We start from the raw sequence: 20,298 nt of genomic DNA, 5'->3' as shown, positions 1-20,298 counted from the left end.
GCCCAAGGGCCTCCTAGGGTCATGTCAACCCAGCTCCCATTTCACAGCCCTCAGCTTCAGCAACCCTTCCTAAGCACCCTACCAGCAGCCCCTGGACCTCCAGCCAGTGGATGCTCTCTCTAACGGGGCTGTTGATCAGGCATGTTGCACCCTCAGCCAGTAGCCTTTCCAGCCAGCTACTCTACTAAGGTCTGCCTACAACACCTCCTCCTCTGGCCCAAGGTTCAGCCCTCTGCTGACTTTGAGATCCACTCCTTCAGGTCCATCCAGGACCTTCCTCTATCCATTGCTTCTCTTTCCTAAATATTCATTCTCTTCCTCATGCTTGCCTTCTCGTTCCTCCCCACCCCTAGGTATTCACATATCTTCCCTACCTAAAAAAAGCCTCCCCTCAACCGCTACCCATCTCCAACTACCTCACTATTTTTAACCTTCCCTTCACAGCCAAACCTTTCTGTAGAGTCATCTATATGCACTCCCACCACTTCCTCCCATCCACTCACTCCCCATTCCCCTTGCAATTTGAATTCCACCTCCCCTACATGATTGAAACTGTTATTTCAAAGGTTACCAATGAATCCCCCAATTTCCAGAACCAAGGCTGTGTGCTCAGTTCCCATCTCCCTCAACCTCTCTGCAGCATTTTTCTTCAAGCACTGTTCTCCCCTGGTTCTCCTCTAGCCCTTCACTTGAGCCTACAGCCCTGGCCTTGGCCCTCTGCCCTTAAGTCTGTATATGCTTTTCATTTATTATCTCATCTATTCTGATAGCTCCAGCCACAACTTCTTACAGATATCTCCCAAATCCATATTTCCAGCTCTGGTCTCCCTCCAAAGCTCCAGATTCCCTTCCTTACCCGCCTACAGAACCAACACCTCCCCTAGCTTATTCACTGACACCTGAAATGCAACATGTCCCAAAGTAAACTCTCAAATTCTCCCTCTCCTCCTGCCTCCCTAGAGCTGCTCATCCTCTTCCTAACTCCTGATTTTCATTTAGGGTACTTCCATCCTCACAGTCACCCAGGCTCTAGACTTTGGAGTAATCCTTGATTACTGCCTCTTTCTTGATGTTCCACATCCAAGTTGCCAAGTCCCATAGACTCTACATCCTGGAGGTCCCTCACATCCACCCCCTCCTCTCCATTCCCACTGTGGCATCTCAAGTTCAGACCCCCCCAACCTACCACAGTGGTCTCCTAACCCAGTGCTGGTCAGTAGTTCCTCTCCATTTCCAATCGACTATGCATAGGGCTGCCAGATTTATCTTCATGATCATGCCTCCACCCCATCCAGAAATTTTTAGTGGCTCCCAAAAGGAAATTGCAAATAAAGACCAAACTCCGTGGCCTGCCATTCAAAGCCTTTTAAGATCTGGGAACCCAGTAAACGATAAATGTCACAATCAATCAACCTGGTCCCCACCTCCTTCTATGTTTTATCTCCCACTGATCCTCCCCCTATGTCCTCTGAGTCACATCAATTGGACCATTTACTGGCCCAAAGACACCGTGGGTCTTCATACCCCCTTTGAACACCATTCTAGCCTGACAACACAATTTCTGCCCTCTGCATCTGAATCCTACCCATCCTCAAGCCTCAGCTCTCTTTCTTGAGAACACGGTTCATCTGCCACTTTTCACTCTCCCACCTGTTTATCCTTTGTATCCATGTTTCCTAGCTAGTGTCCAGTTCCCCTCTAATAATGCCTTGGGCAGAAGGGGAGGAGACAAAGCTAATTCTCCAACAATTTCTTCTCTAATTCCTTGAATTAATTTCTCTGTCCTCCCAGCTGATTCTTTCTGTTCCTTCACTCCTCAGTAGATACCATTTCAAGCAGCTCTATTGATCCAACAGCCCTGTGGCCGTCAATCATTTCCTAGTTATTTTGCTGCCAGTCATTCACACACAAAGGAGTGGCAGGAGGAGTCTGAACTGCATGTAGACAGAGAAGGAGCAGGAAAGGACTGATTCACTGCACCCACCTGAGGCTTGGTGGAAGCAAGAACTCCATTCTCGCTAGGCTCCTCCAGAAGGCACAGGGCCGGGTGCCAGGGTCTGGAGGGCTGGGGCAGGGGGGTTGGCATTTTTATAGTTTTGTGGAGGGGGAAAGAACAGGAGTGTCCTGACTTGTAACAAGGGTGCCCCATCCAGTCTTCTCAAACTGAGAAGGACTGCTTTCATCCTGGACTGGAAAGGTCCCAGACAGGACAGATTAAATAAAATCATGCCTGTCAGAAGAGGCACTGATAGTAATAGAATGCTCACTTAAGAAGGAACCATCTACATATATTTGGATAGAACTGTACAACTTATAAAGACCTTTCACATATAGTATCTTCTTTGAGTCTTTCCGCAGCCCTATGCAGGAAAGTGGAGAAGGGGCTATTATCCTCCTCTTACACAGATGTTAAAGTCTCTTGCCCAAGTCATTCAGAGAAGTAGAATAGTGCAAAGGGGAGTGTTCACCTCCTGTCCTCTGGCCTGACCTTCTCAGCCTCCTTCACAGGCTTTGCCTTCCTTTCCCACCCCTTATATCCAAGTGCTCCCTGAAGGGGCATATTTATATCCACCCCCCCTCCTGCTCTATATACTTTCTTGTAATGATTTCATACACTCCCATAGTGTAGTACAGGCCCGCAGTGGCACCCCATAAATATCTGTCCAACCAATGATTGAATGAAAGAATAAAAGACAGCGGAATTCCAAACCCTAGCCTTCTGATTCCTGAACTCCATTATGTACCTCTCTGGCACTGTGTCCCACCCCATGGCAAAACCCCCACACAACACCTCTTCTGGAGATCCCCCAGCCTCTGTATAAGCCTGTTCACTTAATAATTTATAAAGCAGGAACAACAAGGGCAACCAGCTAGAATGTCTTGTGCTACCACTGTGTGTCAGAAATAACTAGATGCTTTTTACATGCTTTTCGTATTTAATCCTCCCGACCTGTGACATAAGCATTCTTAGTCTGATTTTTGCAAAAGACTGAAAATGAGAGAGATTAAATAATTTACCCAAGATTCTACCCCTGGTTAGTGCCAGGCCTATCTGATCCAAAGCCTATGATCTTCTGGCTGTACCAGGGTTTCTCAACCTCAGCACTATTGGCATTTGGGGTCTGGAAAATTCTTTATTGGCCTGTGCATTATAAGATGCTTAGCAGAACACTAGACCTCTACCCACTAGATGCCAAATTGTGACAATCAAAGAACTGTTTCAAGATATTGCCAAATGTTCCCTAGGGAACAAAACTGCCCCCAGTTGAGAACCACCAGACTACACCATACTGCCTACCTCTAGAAGCAAAAAGAAATTTTTCAAGTAAAGTGTCAATTCTTGGAGAAGGACCCCGTGGTCATCTGTTCTAGTATTTTACTAAAATTTATAGTCAGGGAGATTTTTATCACCTTCTCACCTTTCTCACTTCCTACAGCTTCAGTTTATTCCAACACCTCTTCCATCATGGAGCATCAAGAATGTATCAAAAAGAGACATTTTCCTTTGCTGCAAAAGAACCCACTCCCCTTCAGTGCCTGCATTACACAGATGGAGCAGTGATATTCACGTCAAGAACTGCCCACAATAGGTATTATTCCAAAATAACATCTTCTTGATGATCTGGACATGATGACGTCCAGTTCCTCTGTCCAGGTGGGATGAGGTTATCATCTGAGAGACAAGTTTGAAGAATCATATAGTGAATACCAATATACGACCACCTCGATTCAATAAGCGCTTACATTTTACCATGTTTGCTTTACCTATGTCAGGAGGAGGTGATTTGTTTTTGTTTCTGTTTCTGATGAATCACAAGCTTTTTAAAAGATCTTTTTCCTTACCTGCAAAGAACAAGTAACTTCAGTGGGGGAGACAAGCCTTATGTGTATGAGGGAGTTACAATACAATACAATACCGCTGATGAAGTGAGAAAATGAGTATAAACAAATGAGTGTCTTAGGAATTCAGAGGATCCAGTTGGTCCCGTGAGCTGTAAAGGCTCCCAGAAGAAGGGGGGAAGGGCTCAAGTCTTTGAAGAATGAGTTGGATTTGGAGTGTGGGAGTGCAGGGGTAGATGATGCCCTTGGGAAGTGAGAAGAGCAGCCTGGCTGGAGGTGAGCAATGAAGTATGAACTTGACACTAGGAAGTCACTGTAGGTTCATAAACCGGGCAGCAATGTGATAAAATTAGTGCCATCTGCCTGCAGGTGCTAATCTGGAGTGGGGGTGAGAAAGCACATTCCATGGGACAAGAAAGGAGGCCATGGGCAACATAACAGGTCCTGGACTAGAGCAGAGGCTGTAGATGAACAAGGGATGACGAAGAAAGATAATTCAATAGGATTTATTAGAGGGAAGAAACTCCTCACAGACAATACCAAGGTTTCAATTATCATGACTGGGAGGGGGAGATGAGATGCCCCTCACAGAATTAAGGAACACAAGAGAAGGAGCTAGTGCGGGGAGTTGGAAAGACATATAGAATTGAGTCACATAGCAGCAAAGACTCCAGATGAAACTGTGTGGATTCATAGGACCAAAGCCCAACAGAAAGGTAGAGGTAGAAGATATTTCCACAACTGTACTGCACTCTTTTCACTTATACTCTCAACACTTTTTTTTTTCCTTTAAGTCTCAAAAAAGGAGTTTTCTCCTCTGCTCACCAAAACTAAGCTCTTGTCTCACCTCTCCAGGTATCTAACACAACAATTAATCTAGCACCTTCAGTGTTTCCTGTTCATAAGCTTTCTCCCTTCCACCTACAAACCTCTTCTGACTCCCTGGCCAAAAAAAAAAAAAAAGAAAACTCCTTTTCTTGATACTAACATTTCTTCTGACTGGCACCCAACCTCTTTTTCCTTTCACTGATAAACCATGCAAGTAATGGGTTCCTACCTACCACCCCACATCCCTACTCTGTCTCTTCTAATACTGGGCTCCCAAGAAGTCACAGTAGCCTTGTGTTCATCACATCCAGTGACACTTATCTAGTGCTCTTCTTGCTTAAGCTGTTTGCGGCTTGTCTTCACATGAGAACCCACACAGACTCCCTAGGGTCTCCAGCATCAAGTCTCCTTTGTTTACATGTTACAAATAAGGGTTTTTCCCTTAAATTCTAACTTTAGTCCTTCCCTCTTCCCCCCACTCCTTCCATCCGACAGCCAAAGCTTCACGTGCACCCAGCCTTGACCCAGAAGTCTTCCAAGTTCACATCACCAGCCCGAATCTCCTGCCTATGCTCCTGTCTTGAGTCCCATTTTTTTCCACAAAGAAGCTCCAACTGGCTATCCATCAGTCATCCCTAGTTATCACTTCCAAAGCCAACATCATTATCTCCCCTGCAAACTGGTTCTTGTCCTCAGTCAGACATGTCAGTCAGCACACTGTTAGTCCTTCACACTCTCAACCCAGCTACTCCATTTCTTCCTGGGCTTACTTTTCTTCTCCCCTTGATAGCTAGTTTGTCAACAAATCTCCACAGATCTGCCTTTGAAAATGTCTCTCAGAGCTGTCCCTGACTCCCCATCCTTTTTGCCACCAACCCAGACCAAGATCCCTCCCACTCAGCTCTGAATCAGCGTCCTATGTCTCTAGATTCTCTCTCTCTTTTCTCCACTTCATCAATCACATTACCCCCAGGTTAACCTTTCCAAACACCACTTTGTTCAGGATGTCGCTTGCTCAAGAATCTACCGACTCTGAATCAAACCCAAATCCTCTTTTGAGCTTCCCAGACTCTCCCTACTTGGTCCTGCTCCACTTATCTATCCTTATGTCCTATAACTCCCTAACTTACCCCTTCTATTTGGTGTCCAGGAACCTCAATGTCAATGCCCCAAACCCCTCTCCTTTTACCTGTGTTGTTCCTCCCACTCTCCAGCCCCTTCAAGGACTACCTTTGATTCTACCTCTCTATAAGTTCTGTCAACTTTTTATCTTATAGAACCATAATGTTTACCAATTACTTACTCTCTAAGTGAGCAATAATTGTCGAACTCTTCTTAAAAGTTTTTGAGGTCAAAGACCACTCTGAATATTTCATTTGTATTCCACAGCACCCTGGACAGCAGAAGGCTCCTAGTAGGAGTTGAAAAGTCCTTGTTGGTTTTCTATTCTGACTGTTTTCTATTCCCAGTTCCCATATTTCACCTCCTCTACATCATAAAATAATCAATAAAATTATTGTGAAGGGATACACCAATCTATAAGAATAGTGGGTACCTGTGTGTGTGTATAAGAATAATAGGGTACCTTTGTGCATGTGTGTGCGCGCGCATGCAGGGACTTGAGATTTAGGGAATCTAGCTTACTCAGTTGGTCAAGAGAACTGAAATACCAAAATAATCAGAAGAGGACAAGTAAGGGATCAAAATGACAGAATTACTCGAAACATGCCTTATTAGAAGCAGAGTATGCCAGGGTTTTGGCAAAGCAATTGCCAGTCTGGTCATTATGCATGTAAAATTTTCCACCAGGAAGTAGGGGGTAACTTTAGTGCTAGGGACTTTGAAAATGTGTTTGAAGTTTTCTCGGTGGTTCAACTGAATAAATGTATAATCTGTCTGGCCTACCAGGTGCAGCGCTCTGCTCCATAAAGATGGAGAATCAGAAGGGAGAAGGTTGCAAAATATGGCCTTATTCCAGGCTTAAGAATCCTTAGTAAGAGCCCAGGCTAGAAATTAGAAGAGGTAAGATCAGGAAGCAGAGCACAGAGGACCCCATTGGGGGATGGGAGGGAGACAGTCCTAGACCCAGCCCCTGGCAGTATACACCCCCACTTGCAACTTGTTAAAGGTCACCATACATTTCCAGCCTTATTCATTGAGAATTTAACCTTTCTCTGATTCTAAGTGCACATCAGACCTCCAGGCCACCCCCGACCAAAAAAAAAAAAAAAAAAAGGCTACTCACAGAGGAAAGAGAATATCCTCAACAAGAGTCCCACAAGAGTCTGCTATTTATTCTGTGATGTGAGCCAGGGCTAGACAATGTAAGTCACACATTGTGTTTTGAAAGGCCCTGGGAAAAGTAACACATTGGACCATTATAGGCCATTAACACCATTAACACTGTGTGAAATTATCAAACCTCCAGAAACAGAACTCAGCTCCAAGGGCCTGGGACAGAGAATGGACAGGAATTAGTATTTAGATTGGGAGGAAAGGGGAAGGAGGAGTGGTTGCCAAAAGATGAAAGTGGGGTCCAGAAAAGGAAGGTGGGAAGGCTCACATTCCAAGAGTTATTTTTCCTCTAGAGCTAAGAAAAGACAGATTTGGCCAGAGATGGGAGGCAAGGGTGGTGGGGGGTGGGGGAGGATGTCAGGGGAGACCTCCTGACAAGTGTTTCCAGTTATCACTTAGGCCAGGGAACCTTTCCCTTAGATGCCAGGTTATAAACTTAGGTTAAGAGCCTCCTTAGAATCCATGTTTGGGTCCTGGGCAGTGTGAGAGAGTGTGTGAGTGCAAGAGATAGACTGATGGGGGGTGGGGGTTAAGAATGCATATATAGAATGCAGGTCTGGGGAAAAGGAAGGAGGGAGAGAAGTGAGGCTGAGCCCTGGGAAGCAGGAGAGGATAACAGGGGTTTCCTCTGCTTTTTCCAGGTCCTGGCATCAATCAGCTCTTGCCCTCCAGTTCTTTACTCTTCAGAACAACCAGAAAATGAACATATGGGCCAATCAAGTCTTGACTTCTAAAGCCACAAGTCTCCCCAGCAAATCACCCCACCCTCTTCCCTAGAGATGACCTCTAGGGCAAGGCAACAAGGTTAGGAAACAGATGGATGTGCAGAGAGCCTTCAGAGCTAACCTGATCCCTGACCCCAACAGTTCATGTCCTCTAATCCAACTTTTGGAAAGACAAGGCAGATGTGCAGCCTCCCCATAACTTATTGGACTCCTTGGGACAAAGATTCCAGACAAAATGGTTCCAGACGTGGGAGATGAGGAACTGCTGGAAGCCACAGGTAAATGGGAGATGGGGAATCCCTGGCCGGCAGAGAAACAGGGCCACAGGTGGTGGGAGACAAGGGGGTCTGTTCTGGGGAAGGGGCTGTGAAGCCAGGGACAAGAAGAGCTACAGACCTGGGGGAATGGGAGGGGGCAGGGACCGCGAACAGCTGTAAAGACAAATCTGGGGGCTCTGTACACCACAGGCAAGCAAAGATTCAGTGGGTGTGTATGAGGAGGACGCTAACTCACACTTCCAGGAATAAGTGGTTCTTACGAAAAGCTCATCCGTTCCCAGAACTGGAAAAGAGGAGGACACGGAGGAGGTCCGAGGCGCCCACTGCACTCCCAGCCCCGTCTGCCTCTCAAGTGGGAGACGCCGGCTCCCCACACGCACCAGGCATGACCGTCCTTGGTCCGCACGGCCGCTGTCAGCACCGTGCGCGACTCCCGGTCCCCCAGTGCCCCACTCTACGCGTCAGGGCCCCGGACCCCTGGCCCGAGAAGGGGTGCTCACCCGGGGCGGCCAGAGGTTGCCTGACAGGCGCTGGGGGAGGAGGAAGCCGAGGGAGGGGCCGGGGACGTCGGTAGCCGAGCCGCGCGCTGCAAAGTGATCCAACATCGCCCCATCCCCGCGCTCCGGGAGCAGGCGGCCGAGGGGACCGCCTCCCGCCTCCCCAACACCGACTCCCGCAAGTGGGGTGAACGCCGAGGGGTGCCTGGCTCCCAGCCCCCACCCCTCCCCAAAACGCAAGCAGCATTGTCATAACAACAAGAATCTCGGCAACTCCAGCCCGACGACAAGGACTGACCCCCGACACGCACACCCCAGCAACAGCCCTCCTTCCCCAAACTTGTCCGACGCGCCGCGTCCCAGGCAGCAGCCCTCCCCCCGGCCGCCCGCGCCCTGCCCAGCTTACCTGTCCGGAAAAAGGCGTCCACGTCCGAGTCGGCTGCTCCTCCTTCCTCCGCTGCCCCCTCCGGGGGGTTCATGACTGGGGGAGGCGTCCGCGGGCAGCCGGGGCCGACCGAGCCCGGGGCCAAGGGCTGCAGGGCGCCCGCTGGGCGGAGGGCGCGGGGCGCAGCGGCCGCGGCCGCAGACCCAGCGGACTCGCGGCTTCGAGGGCGGGCGGCTCGGGCGGCTCAGGCGGCTGGGGCGGCAAGGCTGGGGCAGAGGACGCCCAGCCTCCCTCAGGCGGAGGCGCTCGGCGGGCTGGGGGCGCCTGCCGCTGGCTCCCCCATGGTCCCCCTTCCCCGCGGGCGCTGGCCGCCTGCTGTCTGGCCGGGGCCGGGCCGGGGCCGGGCCGGGGCCGGGGTCCGGGCTGCCTGGGCGCCCGCTCTCCCTCAGCAGCGGCAGCTGGCTCTCCTCCTCGCCCGTCTGCTTGTCTCTATTGTTCAGCCCTGCTCCGCTCTCCTCTTTATTTTTCCTCCTCCCTCCCACCCTCCCTGTCTCTCTACCTCCTCCCTCCCTCGCTCTCTCGCTCGCTCGCTGCTTCCCTCCCTCGCTCGCTCTCTGGCTCCCCCTCTGGCTCCCGCCGCCGCCTCTCCGGCTCCTCCCCCGGCTCCCGCTCCCTAGTCCCAGCCAACAATGACCCGGGCAGCGCGGAGCCGAACTGTAGCCCTGGCCCCGGCCGGCCGCTCGGCGCGGGCCACCCGCGGCGCGGACGCCTCCCTCCCCCGCGGCCGCGCGCCGGCCTCTCCCGGAGCCGAGCCTGAGCCGCGAGCTATTGTTCGGGGCTGCGCTAGGCCGGCTTCCTGAGCCCCGCAGGAAAAGCCCCGGCGGAGGAGGCGGCCGAGGAGGGGGCGGGGCCGCCGGGCGAGTGCGGGGCCGCCGGGCTCGCCCAGGGGCTCCTCCGCCGCGGCCCCGCGCCCTGGTCTCTCGGTTCACGCGGTCGTGCTTCCGCCCCCGCTGCCTCCCTCCGCCCCACCCCGCATCCAGGTGTGTGAAGGAAACCCCGCGCTGCCCGCTCGCGTCCTCTTCAGAGGGGTCCCGAGCTGCACTGACCTGTCCCTAGGGGCTGGACTTTTCCCCCTCCTTCCTGACAAAGCTCTTGCCTGTCTCCCTCCCTTCCTGAGCCTCTCGCATTTTCCTCACCATCTCGCCTTAGTTCCTCTCTTTTAGAGCCTTTCGTTTCCTTTCCCCCCTCTTCAGCGCCCCTTTAAACATCTCTCCCTGTCTCTGTGACTCTTTGTCCCGCTCATTCCTCTTGCGACGTCTCCCTGCCCATCTCTCCCTCCCCCGTCACTCTCTTCTGTCTCTCATTTGTCTCTGCCCTGCCTCAGCACTTGGCCGGTATCTAGGAGCTCCTCTTGGACAGCTGTCAAAACTCCCTAATCCCCGGGGGCCTTCTCTGTTTTGTTCCTCTCCCTTGTGTGAACGGAGAGATCTAGTTGGCCAGGAGAAAGGAGGTGTTACAGCAAGCTGAATTTCAATTAAAGTGGGGAAAAGGGGCTAGGGAGGAATGGGGATGACAGCAAAAAAGAAAGCAGATGCTGTATGGGGTAATTAATGCAGTGATTGTATTGTGCCAATTGGTTTTTAAGCAATAATTAAACAATAATTAGCCAGTATTCTGTTTATACTTCTAGTGACTGCAGAGCCTACAGACCTAAGTACTTAATGTGGTGTGTTGGGAGGTGTTGCTGCTGTTTCATCCAGGCAGATGGAGAGGCTGTGGCCCGACCTAATGTGTTAAAACACACCTAATAGGAAAACCAGGTCCTGGTCTAAAGTTGATGGCCTGCTACGCACCAGCCAGAATCTCCTGGATCTATTTATCTCTAACAACCTACTTGAATCAAAGCTCCTGGGACCCTTCCAGATCTACTGAGAGGTTACCTCTAACAGCAAATAGAATGAACTAGTGACATTTTTAGTGAACCCTTTCTAGCTCCCTGTACTCATCACTTTCTTTACTGAATGTCACACATTTCTTTCTTAATCCACTAAAAATATAAATACAGTTGCCTGTCTTCAGTCCTGGATACATCTATCAGGTTTCATTTCTTTAAAATTATGAATAGTGACTTTGAGATCACTGCCATGAGATCTAATTCATCTGCCCCTGGTATCTTGAAATGCCTGAAAGCATCCAGACAACCCCTTGTCTGCCATCTTCTTTGACAATGAAAGTATTTCTTATTTGTCTTTTCTAAATTTTGCCTCGCCTTAACCCCTTGCCTAAACCCTGGCTATCCTCCCACAACCACACATGATGATGGAACTGTTATCAACAGCCACCGTTGTGCATACTGAGAACCAAAAGGCTGGCAAGAGTATTAGCTGATCCCAAATTCGAAGAAACATTACATGTTTAGAGGAAGGTTCGTATCAAAGTCTCAATAAATGTGGACTAGAATGGGGGGCAACCTTATATGATACCAATTTTTGAGAAGAAATTTGGCAATTTTTATTAAATATTTTAAGTGTTCGTAGCTATATTATTATTAGACAAAGAAGATTTCAGAGCAAAGAATATTACCAGAGATCAAGAGGGACATTTCAATTCATCAGATGGATGTAACAATTCAAAGAGTTTTTGCATTTAATAAGGGAGTTTCAAAATATATGAAGCAAAACTGATAGGACTATAAGGAGCAGTAGACAAATTCATAATTATAGTCAGACATTTTAATATCTGTCTCAATAATTGATAGAATAAGGAGACAGATCATCGGTAAGAATATGAACAGTGCAATCAACCAATTTAACCTAACTGACATTTATAGAATAGACTCCACTCAATATCATATACACATTTTTTCAAGTACACAGGTAACATGTAACAAGATAAACCATATGTTAAGCCATAAAACAAGTCTCAACTGTAAAAGAATTAACACAATGCAAAGTGGTATTATGCAAATTATACCTCAATTTTTTTTTTTAATCATACAAGGTATGTTTTCTGAGCACAATAGTATTAAATTAGGAATCAATGACAAATATATGGGAAATACCCCCAAATATTTGGAAACCAAATAATATGCTTCTAAATAACCCATGTTCAACTAAGAACTTAAAAGGAATATTAGAAAGCATTTTAAAGTTAATAAAAATGAACACACCATATAAGAACCTGTGGGAAACAGCTAAAGCAGTGTTTAGAGGGAAATTTAGGGTACTAAAATATCTACTTTGAAAAAGAGATCTCAAACTAATGATCTCCTGTTCTACCTTAAGAGCAAATGAAACCTGTAAGAACAGAATTATAAACGAGCAGAAACAATGAAATAGATAAATGAAAATCAAGAGAGAAAAATCAATGAAACCAAACGTGAGCTCTTTGAAAAGATCAATAAAATTGATAAACCTCTAGTCAGACTGAAATAAGGAAATAAGAGTGAAGAATCAAAATACTATTAGCAGGAATGGGAGAGGTGACATCACTAGAGATAATGGGGATGTTAAAAGAATAAAAGGGACTATTATGAACAATTTATGCCAATAAACTAACAATTTACATAAAATGGGCACATTCCTTGACAGACACAAACTACTAAAGCTTACTCAAGAAGAAACAGATAACTTAAATAGCCATATATCTATTAAAGAAATTAAATCTGTAGCTTAAAAGTTTCCCATAAAGAAAATTCAAGATCCCTGTGGCTTCACTGGTAAATTCTATGAAATATCTAACAAAAATATAATGCCAATCCTATACCCACTTTTCCAGAAAAGTGAAGAAAAGGAAATGTTTCCCAACTATTTCTGTGAGGCCAACATTAATCTTATGCCAAAACTAAATAAAGTCCAATTAAGAGAAGAAAAGAAAAAAAGAAAACTGTAGACCACAATCTTTCATGAACATAAATGCAAAATTCATGACAAAACTTTAGCAAATTAAATCCAATAATATATTTTAAAAAAAGATGATACAGGAGTACATGGGTGGCTTTGTTGGTTAAGCATCTAACTCTTTGATTTTGTTCAGTTTATGATCTCACGGTTGTGAGATCAAGCCCCATGTCAGGCTCCACATTGGGCACGGGGCCTGCTTAATATTCTCTCTCTCCCTCTCCCTCTGCACCCTCCCTCCCCCACTCTAAAAGAAAAACCAATAAAAAAATAATACATGATAACCAAGTAGATTTTTCTCAATGATGTAAGGTTGGTTTGACATTTGAAAATTTACCAATGTAATTGGTAAACCATACATCATAGGTTTTGTGTCCCCCCAAAAAATAAATTGAAATCTTAATCCCCAGTACCTATGAATATGACCTACTTTGGAAATAAGGTCTTTTCAGATGTAATCAATTATGGATGAGATCATTACAGTAGGTCCTAATCCAATATGACTGGGGTCAGTCTTCATAAGAGAAAAACTTGTGAAGATAGAGATATACAGGGAGAACACCACGTGACAATAGAGGCAGAGGTTGGAATGATGCATTGCACACTGAGGAATTCCAAGAACTGATGGTCACCCCCAGAAGCTAAGAAGAAGCAAGGAAGGGTTCTATGCAATTTCAGAGAGAGGATGGCCCTGCTGACGTCTGGATTTTGGACCTCTAGCCTCCAGAACTGTGACAAAATAAATTTCTGTTCTTTTAAGCCATGCAGTTTGTGGTATTCTGTTAGAGCAGCTCCAGAAAATTAATATACTATATTACAAAAGAAAAAGCATATGGTCATCTTAATAGATACAGGAAAAGCATTGAACAAAATACAGTATTCATTTCTGATCAAAGCTCTTAGCAAACTAGGAACTGAAGGAACTTCCCCAACTTAATAAAGGGCATCTACCAAAAAAAAAAAAAAAATGCTATAGCTAGTACCGTACTTGATGATGAAAAATTGTTTTTCCCCTAAGATCAGGACAAAGCGAGGATGTCCACTCTGACTCCTATTCAACATTGTACTGGATATTCTAACAAATACAATAAGACAAGAAAAGGAAATTAAAGACACCCAAATTAGAGAGTAAAATGTATAACTGTCTTTATTCATAGATAACATGATTGTCTATTTAGAAAATTCCATGAAACCTATCAAAATACCTCTAGAAATAATAATGTCTTTAGCAAGACTTTGGGATATAAGACCAATTAAAAAAATAAATCTATTTCTCTACACTGGCATTGAAAGTTTAGAAATTGAAATTTTAAAATCACTATTTACATTAGCTTGGAGAAATATTAAATATGAAGGCTAAGTCTGACTGAAGATATGCAAGACCCACACATTATAAACTATAATATACTGCTGAGAGGAATTAAACAAGATTTAAATAAATACTGCCTCATGAGTCTGAAGACTCAAAATGTCTAAGACATCAATTTTCCCCAAATTGATCTGTAGATTCATTGCAATCCCAAATAAGATCCCTGAAGGGGTTAGTGAGGGTGTTTTGTTTTGTTTGTTTGTTTTTTTACTTTATTTTGTTTTGGGTAGATATTGACAAGCTGATCCAATGCAAAGAAACTAGAAAAGCCAGAACAGCAGAGAAGAAAGTTGGAGAACTTACGCTACCCAAATTCAACACTCACTATAAAATTGCAGTAACCAAGACAATGTGACTTTGGCATAAAGACAGAAAAATAGATGAATGGAATAGAAGGGAGTCCAGAAACAAACCCACACACTTATGTTCAGCTGATTTTCAACAATGATCAAAGGGAATTTGGTGTTAGAAGGATGGTCTTTACAGTGGTGTCTGAACAACTGAAAACCAGTATTAGTTTCTGTAACCCTGTAACAAATTATCACAAACGCAGTGACTTAAAACCCAGATGTAACTGCCTTACAGTTGTGGAGGTCAGAGGTCTGAAACACATCTCACTGGGCTAAAATCGATGTATTAACAGGGATTTCCATTCTTTCTAGAGGTTCTAGGGAAGAATCTTGCTTCCTTGCTTTTCCCATCTTCTAGAAGCCTTCATTTGCTGTGTCTCCTTCCTTCTATCTCAAAACCAGCAATACAGACCAAGTCTGTCCTACACTGCCATCTCTCTGGTTCTCTTTCAGTTCCCCTTCCCACTCTTAAGGATCCCTGTGATTACACTGGGCCCACATAAATAAATCTAGAATAATCTCCCTATTCTCTGATTAGCAATCTTAATTCCATCTAAAACCTTAATTCCCGCTTGCCATGTAACACAACATATCTACAGGTTCTGGGGGCCAGAACATAGACATCTTTCGAGAAGGGTATTATTCTGCCTACATAATATCTATGCAAAAAGAAAATGAACTTAGATCAGTATCTCATACAATATACAAAAAATTAACTCAAAATGGATCACAGACCTAAATGGAAAACCTAAAACTGTAAAATTTCTGGAAGACATTGAAGAAAATCCTGGTGACCTTAGGGTAGGCAAAGACTTCTTAAATATGACACCTAAGGCATAATCTCTAAAAGAAAAAAAAATGATAAACTTAACTGCATTAAAATTAAGAAGTTTTGCTCTTTAAAAGGTATTATTAAGATAATGAAAAGACCAGCCACTGAGAGAAAATATTTGAAAATCACCTACCAAAAAAAAAAAAAGAATAAGAAGAAACTCACCTATCTGATGAAGGACTATATCCAGAATAAATAAAGAACTCTTTAACTTCCAAAATAAGAAAACAGATGGCCCAGTTTTTAAAATTTGGGCAAAATACTTGAATAGAAACCCACCTTAGCAGATCTATGGATAGCAAATAAACCCTTGAGAAAATACTCAGCATCACTTGCCTTTAGGGAAATGCAAATTAAAACCACAATGAGATGTCACAATCTATTAAAATGTCTAAAATTTGGGGCGCCTGGGTGGCTCAGTGGGTTAAGCCTCTGTCTTCAGCTCAGGTCATGCTCTCAGGGTCCTCTGAGATCGGGCTCTCTGCTCAAAGGGGAGCCTTCTTCCCCCCACCACCCACCCTGCCTGCCTCTCTGCCTACTTGTGATCTCTCTCTCTGTCAAGTAAATAAATAAAATCTTTAAAGAAATAAAATCAAATAAATTGTGTACAATTAAAAAGACTTGCTCATCTCAAATGTTGGTGAAAACGTGAAACAACTGGAACTCTCTTGCACTTCTGGTGGGAATGTAAAATGGTGTAAACAGTTCAGAAAATAGTTTGACAATTTGACAGAAATAGTTTGACAGAAAATAGTTTGACATGCACCTGCCATATAACTCATTCTTGATATTTACCGAAGAAAAATAAAAGCATATATCCATGCAAAGACCAGCACACAAATGTTCATAATAGTTTTATTTATAATAGCCCAAAACTGGAAGGCATCCAAACATCCATCAACAGGTGAGAGAATAAACAAATCACCATATATACTCACAATGGACTACTACTGGATAATAAAAAGGAATGAATTATTCCTACACCAACAATACATGGGTGAGACTCAAACTAATTATGCTGAGTGAAAGAAGTCAGACCAAAAATAGTACATACTAAATTATTCCATTTATATAAAGTTCTAGGAAATGCAGCAAAGTGATCTATGCTTGCAGAACTCAGATCACTGGTTGTCTAGAGATGACCAGAGGGGCATACTGGGAGAGGAGGACCAGGAGGGTGGGATGACAAAGGGGAACAATGAAACTTTTGGAGGTGACAGATATGTTCTTCATTGTGGAGATGATTGAATAGGTATATGATTATGTCAACACTGATCAAATTGTGCACTTTAAATACACCCAGGTTGGGGGCTCCTGCATGGCTCAGTTGGTTAAGCGTCTGCCTTCAGCTCAGGTCATGATCCCAGAACACTGGAATCGGGCTCCTTGCTCAGCGGAGAGCCTGCTTCTCCCTCTCCCTCTGTCTGGTGTTCCCCTTGCTTATGCTCTCTCTCTCTCTCTGTCAAATAAATAAATAAAATCTTTAAGTGAATAAATAAATGCAGTTTATCAAACGTTGAACATTTGGCAATAAAGCTATGTTTAAAAATACTAATTTTTGTTAAAAAGAATGTAGTAAAAGTATGTGCTTACAAGGAAATAGCAAATTAGTGGGAATTAAATGGGGTTTTCATGGTTTCAAAATATGGACGTTATATTTAAACATTTAAAATTTCATAACATGATTCTTTACAATGAAAGAGACTCATCATCTGGGGAGTCTTTCATACATGGAGCACAAGAACATCACGGTAGATGGAGGAGATATATTCATGTACAAGCATTCCAAAAAAAAACTCAATCTTGACAGACACTCCCTTCTCTCCACTCCTCTTTGAAGATTTAAAGAGGAAGGGAAGAGTGGGACAAGGTGGAAGAAATGTTTAGGAAGGGAGATGTGCCCAAAAGACTGGCCAGAGGAGTCTGGAGTCCATAACAACAGTTTAGGAGCAGGTGGTAAGCATGTCAAGGAGGAGGGAAGCAGGAGAGTGTGGAAGTCGATGAGAAGGACGGAGCAGTAGCATGTGTTGAAGGCTTGTATCTGGATTGGAGAAGATGTGGGCAGGAAAGAGGGAGTGGTGGGAAACAGGAGTTCAGGATACCTCTGTGCACGAGGCCACTGGAGGAATGCTGGCACAACTAACAGAAGAAAAAGAATCTGGGTGAGAAACCACACTGGGGAAAAAGAGGAAAGCAATTAAATAAGATATTATTTAGTCCACCCCTCGGTTCACTGATGAGAAAACTGCTAACTGGAGAGTAAGGTGACTTGCCCAAAGTCACCTGGCAGACCCTAGAACTCATGACTCCTCGGCTGGTTTTCCAGGCTGCTTCCCCGTAATGTGTGTCCTCCTACCTGAGGAGTCTGAGGGGTGAGGGGCATCCAGGTTTTCATGTCCTACCAGCAAACAGAACAGTCAGTGCAGCCCCTGGGATGGCTTGGGAGCTGGAAATATTGATTAAGGAGCCAGGAGTTGGCTGAAGCAGCAACAGCAAATGAGATAAAAGGTTTTCTATCCATTTCCATTAACTTTCCCTCTTTAGCTATATTTATTATCCACTTGTATGTCCTGCTTTCTACTCAAATTAAATTTGCCTTGGAAACAGCTCCTCTTCCTGACTTTTCTGACTTCATTATCCCAGTGTCATAGACTCAAACCCTGGGAGATTGCTTGGCCCCTCTGCCTCCTCTACGTCTTGCATCCATGCTGTCAGTAGGCCAAAGTTTTCCTTTGAAATGGCAGCCATTGCCCCCTTTCCCTCCAACGCTATCCTAGCCCAGTCCTTGGCTCTGTAATCTTGAATTTCTACAATAACTTGCCAACTGGCTTCCCCAGGCAAGGTGTGGAAGTAAAGCCAATACCCGAAAGAAACCGAGACAAAGTCACAGGAGCACATTGGCCATGGGGACAGGAGACAAGACTGTATTGGGAGGCAGATGGGTGCAAAATGTCAGATGCCACAGAGAAGTGAGGGGCAGCAAGGACCAGGACATGGAGACAGGATTTGGTGAGTGCAGGCTACAGGCAGCCTGGAGAGAGAAAGTGGAGGGCGGAACCTGGCTTAGCAGATGAGATGGGGGAGGGGGGTGGGCAGCGTGTGGTGAGGGGATTGAAAGCAGCAGAACTAAATCATCTTTCTGTGAAGTCTGGGCAGTAAAGGAAGACAGACAGACAGATAGCATAGTTCACCGGGATGAGCAAGTTTCCAAATGTTCATTTCATTTCAGTTTTCAGAATGAAGCTAGCTATGCAGACTTGAAAGACAGCTGAGAGAAAAAGAGGGCGAGAGAAAATTCGGAGGCTGGAGAATGATCAGAATCCCTCCAAAACTGGAAGGGTGGGTGACCTTCCCTGTTGTAGTGATCAGCCAGCATCCTGAGGGTTGGCCTGCAGAGAGGAAGCCGGTGGAAGATATTTGGGCCTCAAATCTTGATTCCCAGCCCTCAGCCCATGCGGCACAGGAAATTTCTAACACAAAGCTGCTTCCTTTGTCACACTATTTTCTGTTTGGAGTAAGCATAGGAAATAATCTGTCCTTTTAACAATTCCAAGGGAACGCCAAAACATCCCCTGGTCTTGGCCTTGCTCGATGTACAGTTGTGACAGAACCAAAGTTCTTCCTAACCTCTACTCTTAATCTTTCCTGCTGCAACTGAAGCGAATTCCCTCTCATCCTGTCTTCGAGGAGAAGCCCGCGGTGGCCAAAAAGCCTGACTGGATGAGGAGATCTGCGGCAGGTAAAGTAATATGGATTTCTTCCAGATCCTAAGGAAGTTGTCCCCATAGATTGCATACCCACATTCCCCGCCAGCCTTGCCTACACTGAAAAGGAGGGGGTACTCCAAAAGATTAAGGAACATGCAAATGTACCTGGATTTCCACTGATATTGTAAGAGAAGGACCTCTTTAGTCATCTCAAAGATTCAGATCTGAGGAAGCCGGAAAGAATTCTGCAGCTAATAAACTGAAGCATATCTTTAAGCTACCTAAGAAAAGTTACAAGCACTTAAGTAGTCACCAGATACATAATCCAGTCAGCCCCAGGAGCCTCTCTGTATCACTAAGTAGACTCAGTGGAGAGTAAAGTTTCTTCTTTGATGCCATCTTCAGAGGCTAGGAGGATCTGCCAAGCGTACCTTGGGGACACAACTTGTAGCAAGTGACAAGAAAGAAATCAAGACATCGAAAAGAAAGAGAAACAGATGAGGGAACCATAAGAGACTATGGACTCTGAAAAACAACCTGAGGGTTTTGAAGGGTCAGGGGTGGGAGGTTGGGGAAACAGGTTGTGGGTAATGGGGAGGGCACGTTTTGCATGGAGCACTGGGTGTTGTGCAAATACAATGAATAAAATGGAAAAAAAAAGGAATAAAAACAAAAGTGGGAGAGAGATATTGATAAGAAGAAAACAAGATAGGAGAGTGAGAGCTGTTGAGAGAGATGCGGAGCAAGGGAGAGAATTTCTTCCTCCTGTTCAGTTAGAGCAGAATCTCATAAATAAAGTTTTATTCAAATCCAGCCATGCCCATTCATTTAATTAGTGTCTATGGCTGCTTTTGTGCTGTAACAGCAGAGCTGAGGAGTTGTGACAGAGACCATAGGGCCTGCCAAGTTGGAAACATTTACTATCTGGTCCTTTAAGAAAGAAGTTTTGATGACTCCTAACTTCGGGTGATAATGTCATGATTTCCTCTAATACTAGTGAACTCTTCATGGTTCTTCAACTGTTCTTAATGCTAAAAGTTACCTTCAAAAACTATTATGCTGAAAAAAACGAAGGCTGGAGCCAAGCAATGGGAAAATTATTCAGAGCTATAGCTTAGAGAGTGACCAAAGCAAATTTCACCAAGATACAAAAGAAATTTCAAAGCTGAAGAACAAATCTGACTCTCAAAAGACTGTTAGGGATGGGAAATATGTGTGTGGAAAATATAATTTTAGCATTGCTAAATACTAATCATAAATCTATATACAGAAATACATGTGTGTGTTTCTAAG

The 20,298-nt window shown here is 44.9% G+C and overlaps 1 protein-coding gene across 15 annotated transcripts in view; it reads right to left on the bottom strand.

The window, feature by feature from the left end:
- KALRN (kalirin RhoGEF kinase) overlaps nt 1-9,342 on the bottom strand; it is a 672,007-nt gene extending 662,665 nt beyond the window's left edge. For 5 of the 15 annotated variants that reach the window (XM_046002920.1, XM_046002921.1, XM_046002922.1 and 2 more), the window contains exon 1: nt 8,870-9,338. In XM_046002920.1, the coding sequence (XP_045858876.1) occupies nt 8,870-8,942 (73 nt within the window). In that variant the 5' untranslated portion in view covers nt 8,943-9,338. Of the gene's footprint in view, nt 1-8,869 lie in introns of all 15 variants that reach the window. The other 10 variants (XM_046002930.1, XM_046002932.1, XM_046002928.1 and 7 more) reach the window with 4 other exon arrangements.
- Nucleotides 9,343-20,298: the final 10,956 nt, after the last annotated feature.

This window comes from Meles meles, chromosome 4, assembly GCF_922984935.1.
Source record: "Meles meles chromosome 4, mMelMel3.1 paternal haplotype, whole genome shotgun sequence".
NCBI lineage: Eukaryota > Metazoa > Chordata > Mammalia > Carnivora > Mustelidae > Meles > Meles meles.
The sequence above is the reverse complement of the archived record's forward strand: the minus strand, read 5'-3'. Positions and strand labels throughout refer to the sequence as shown.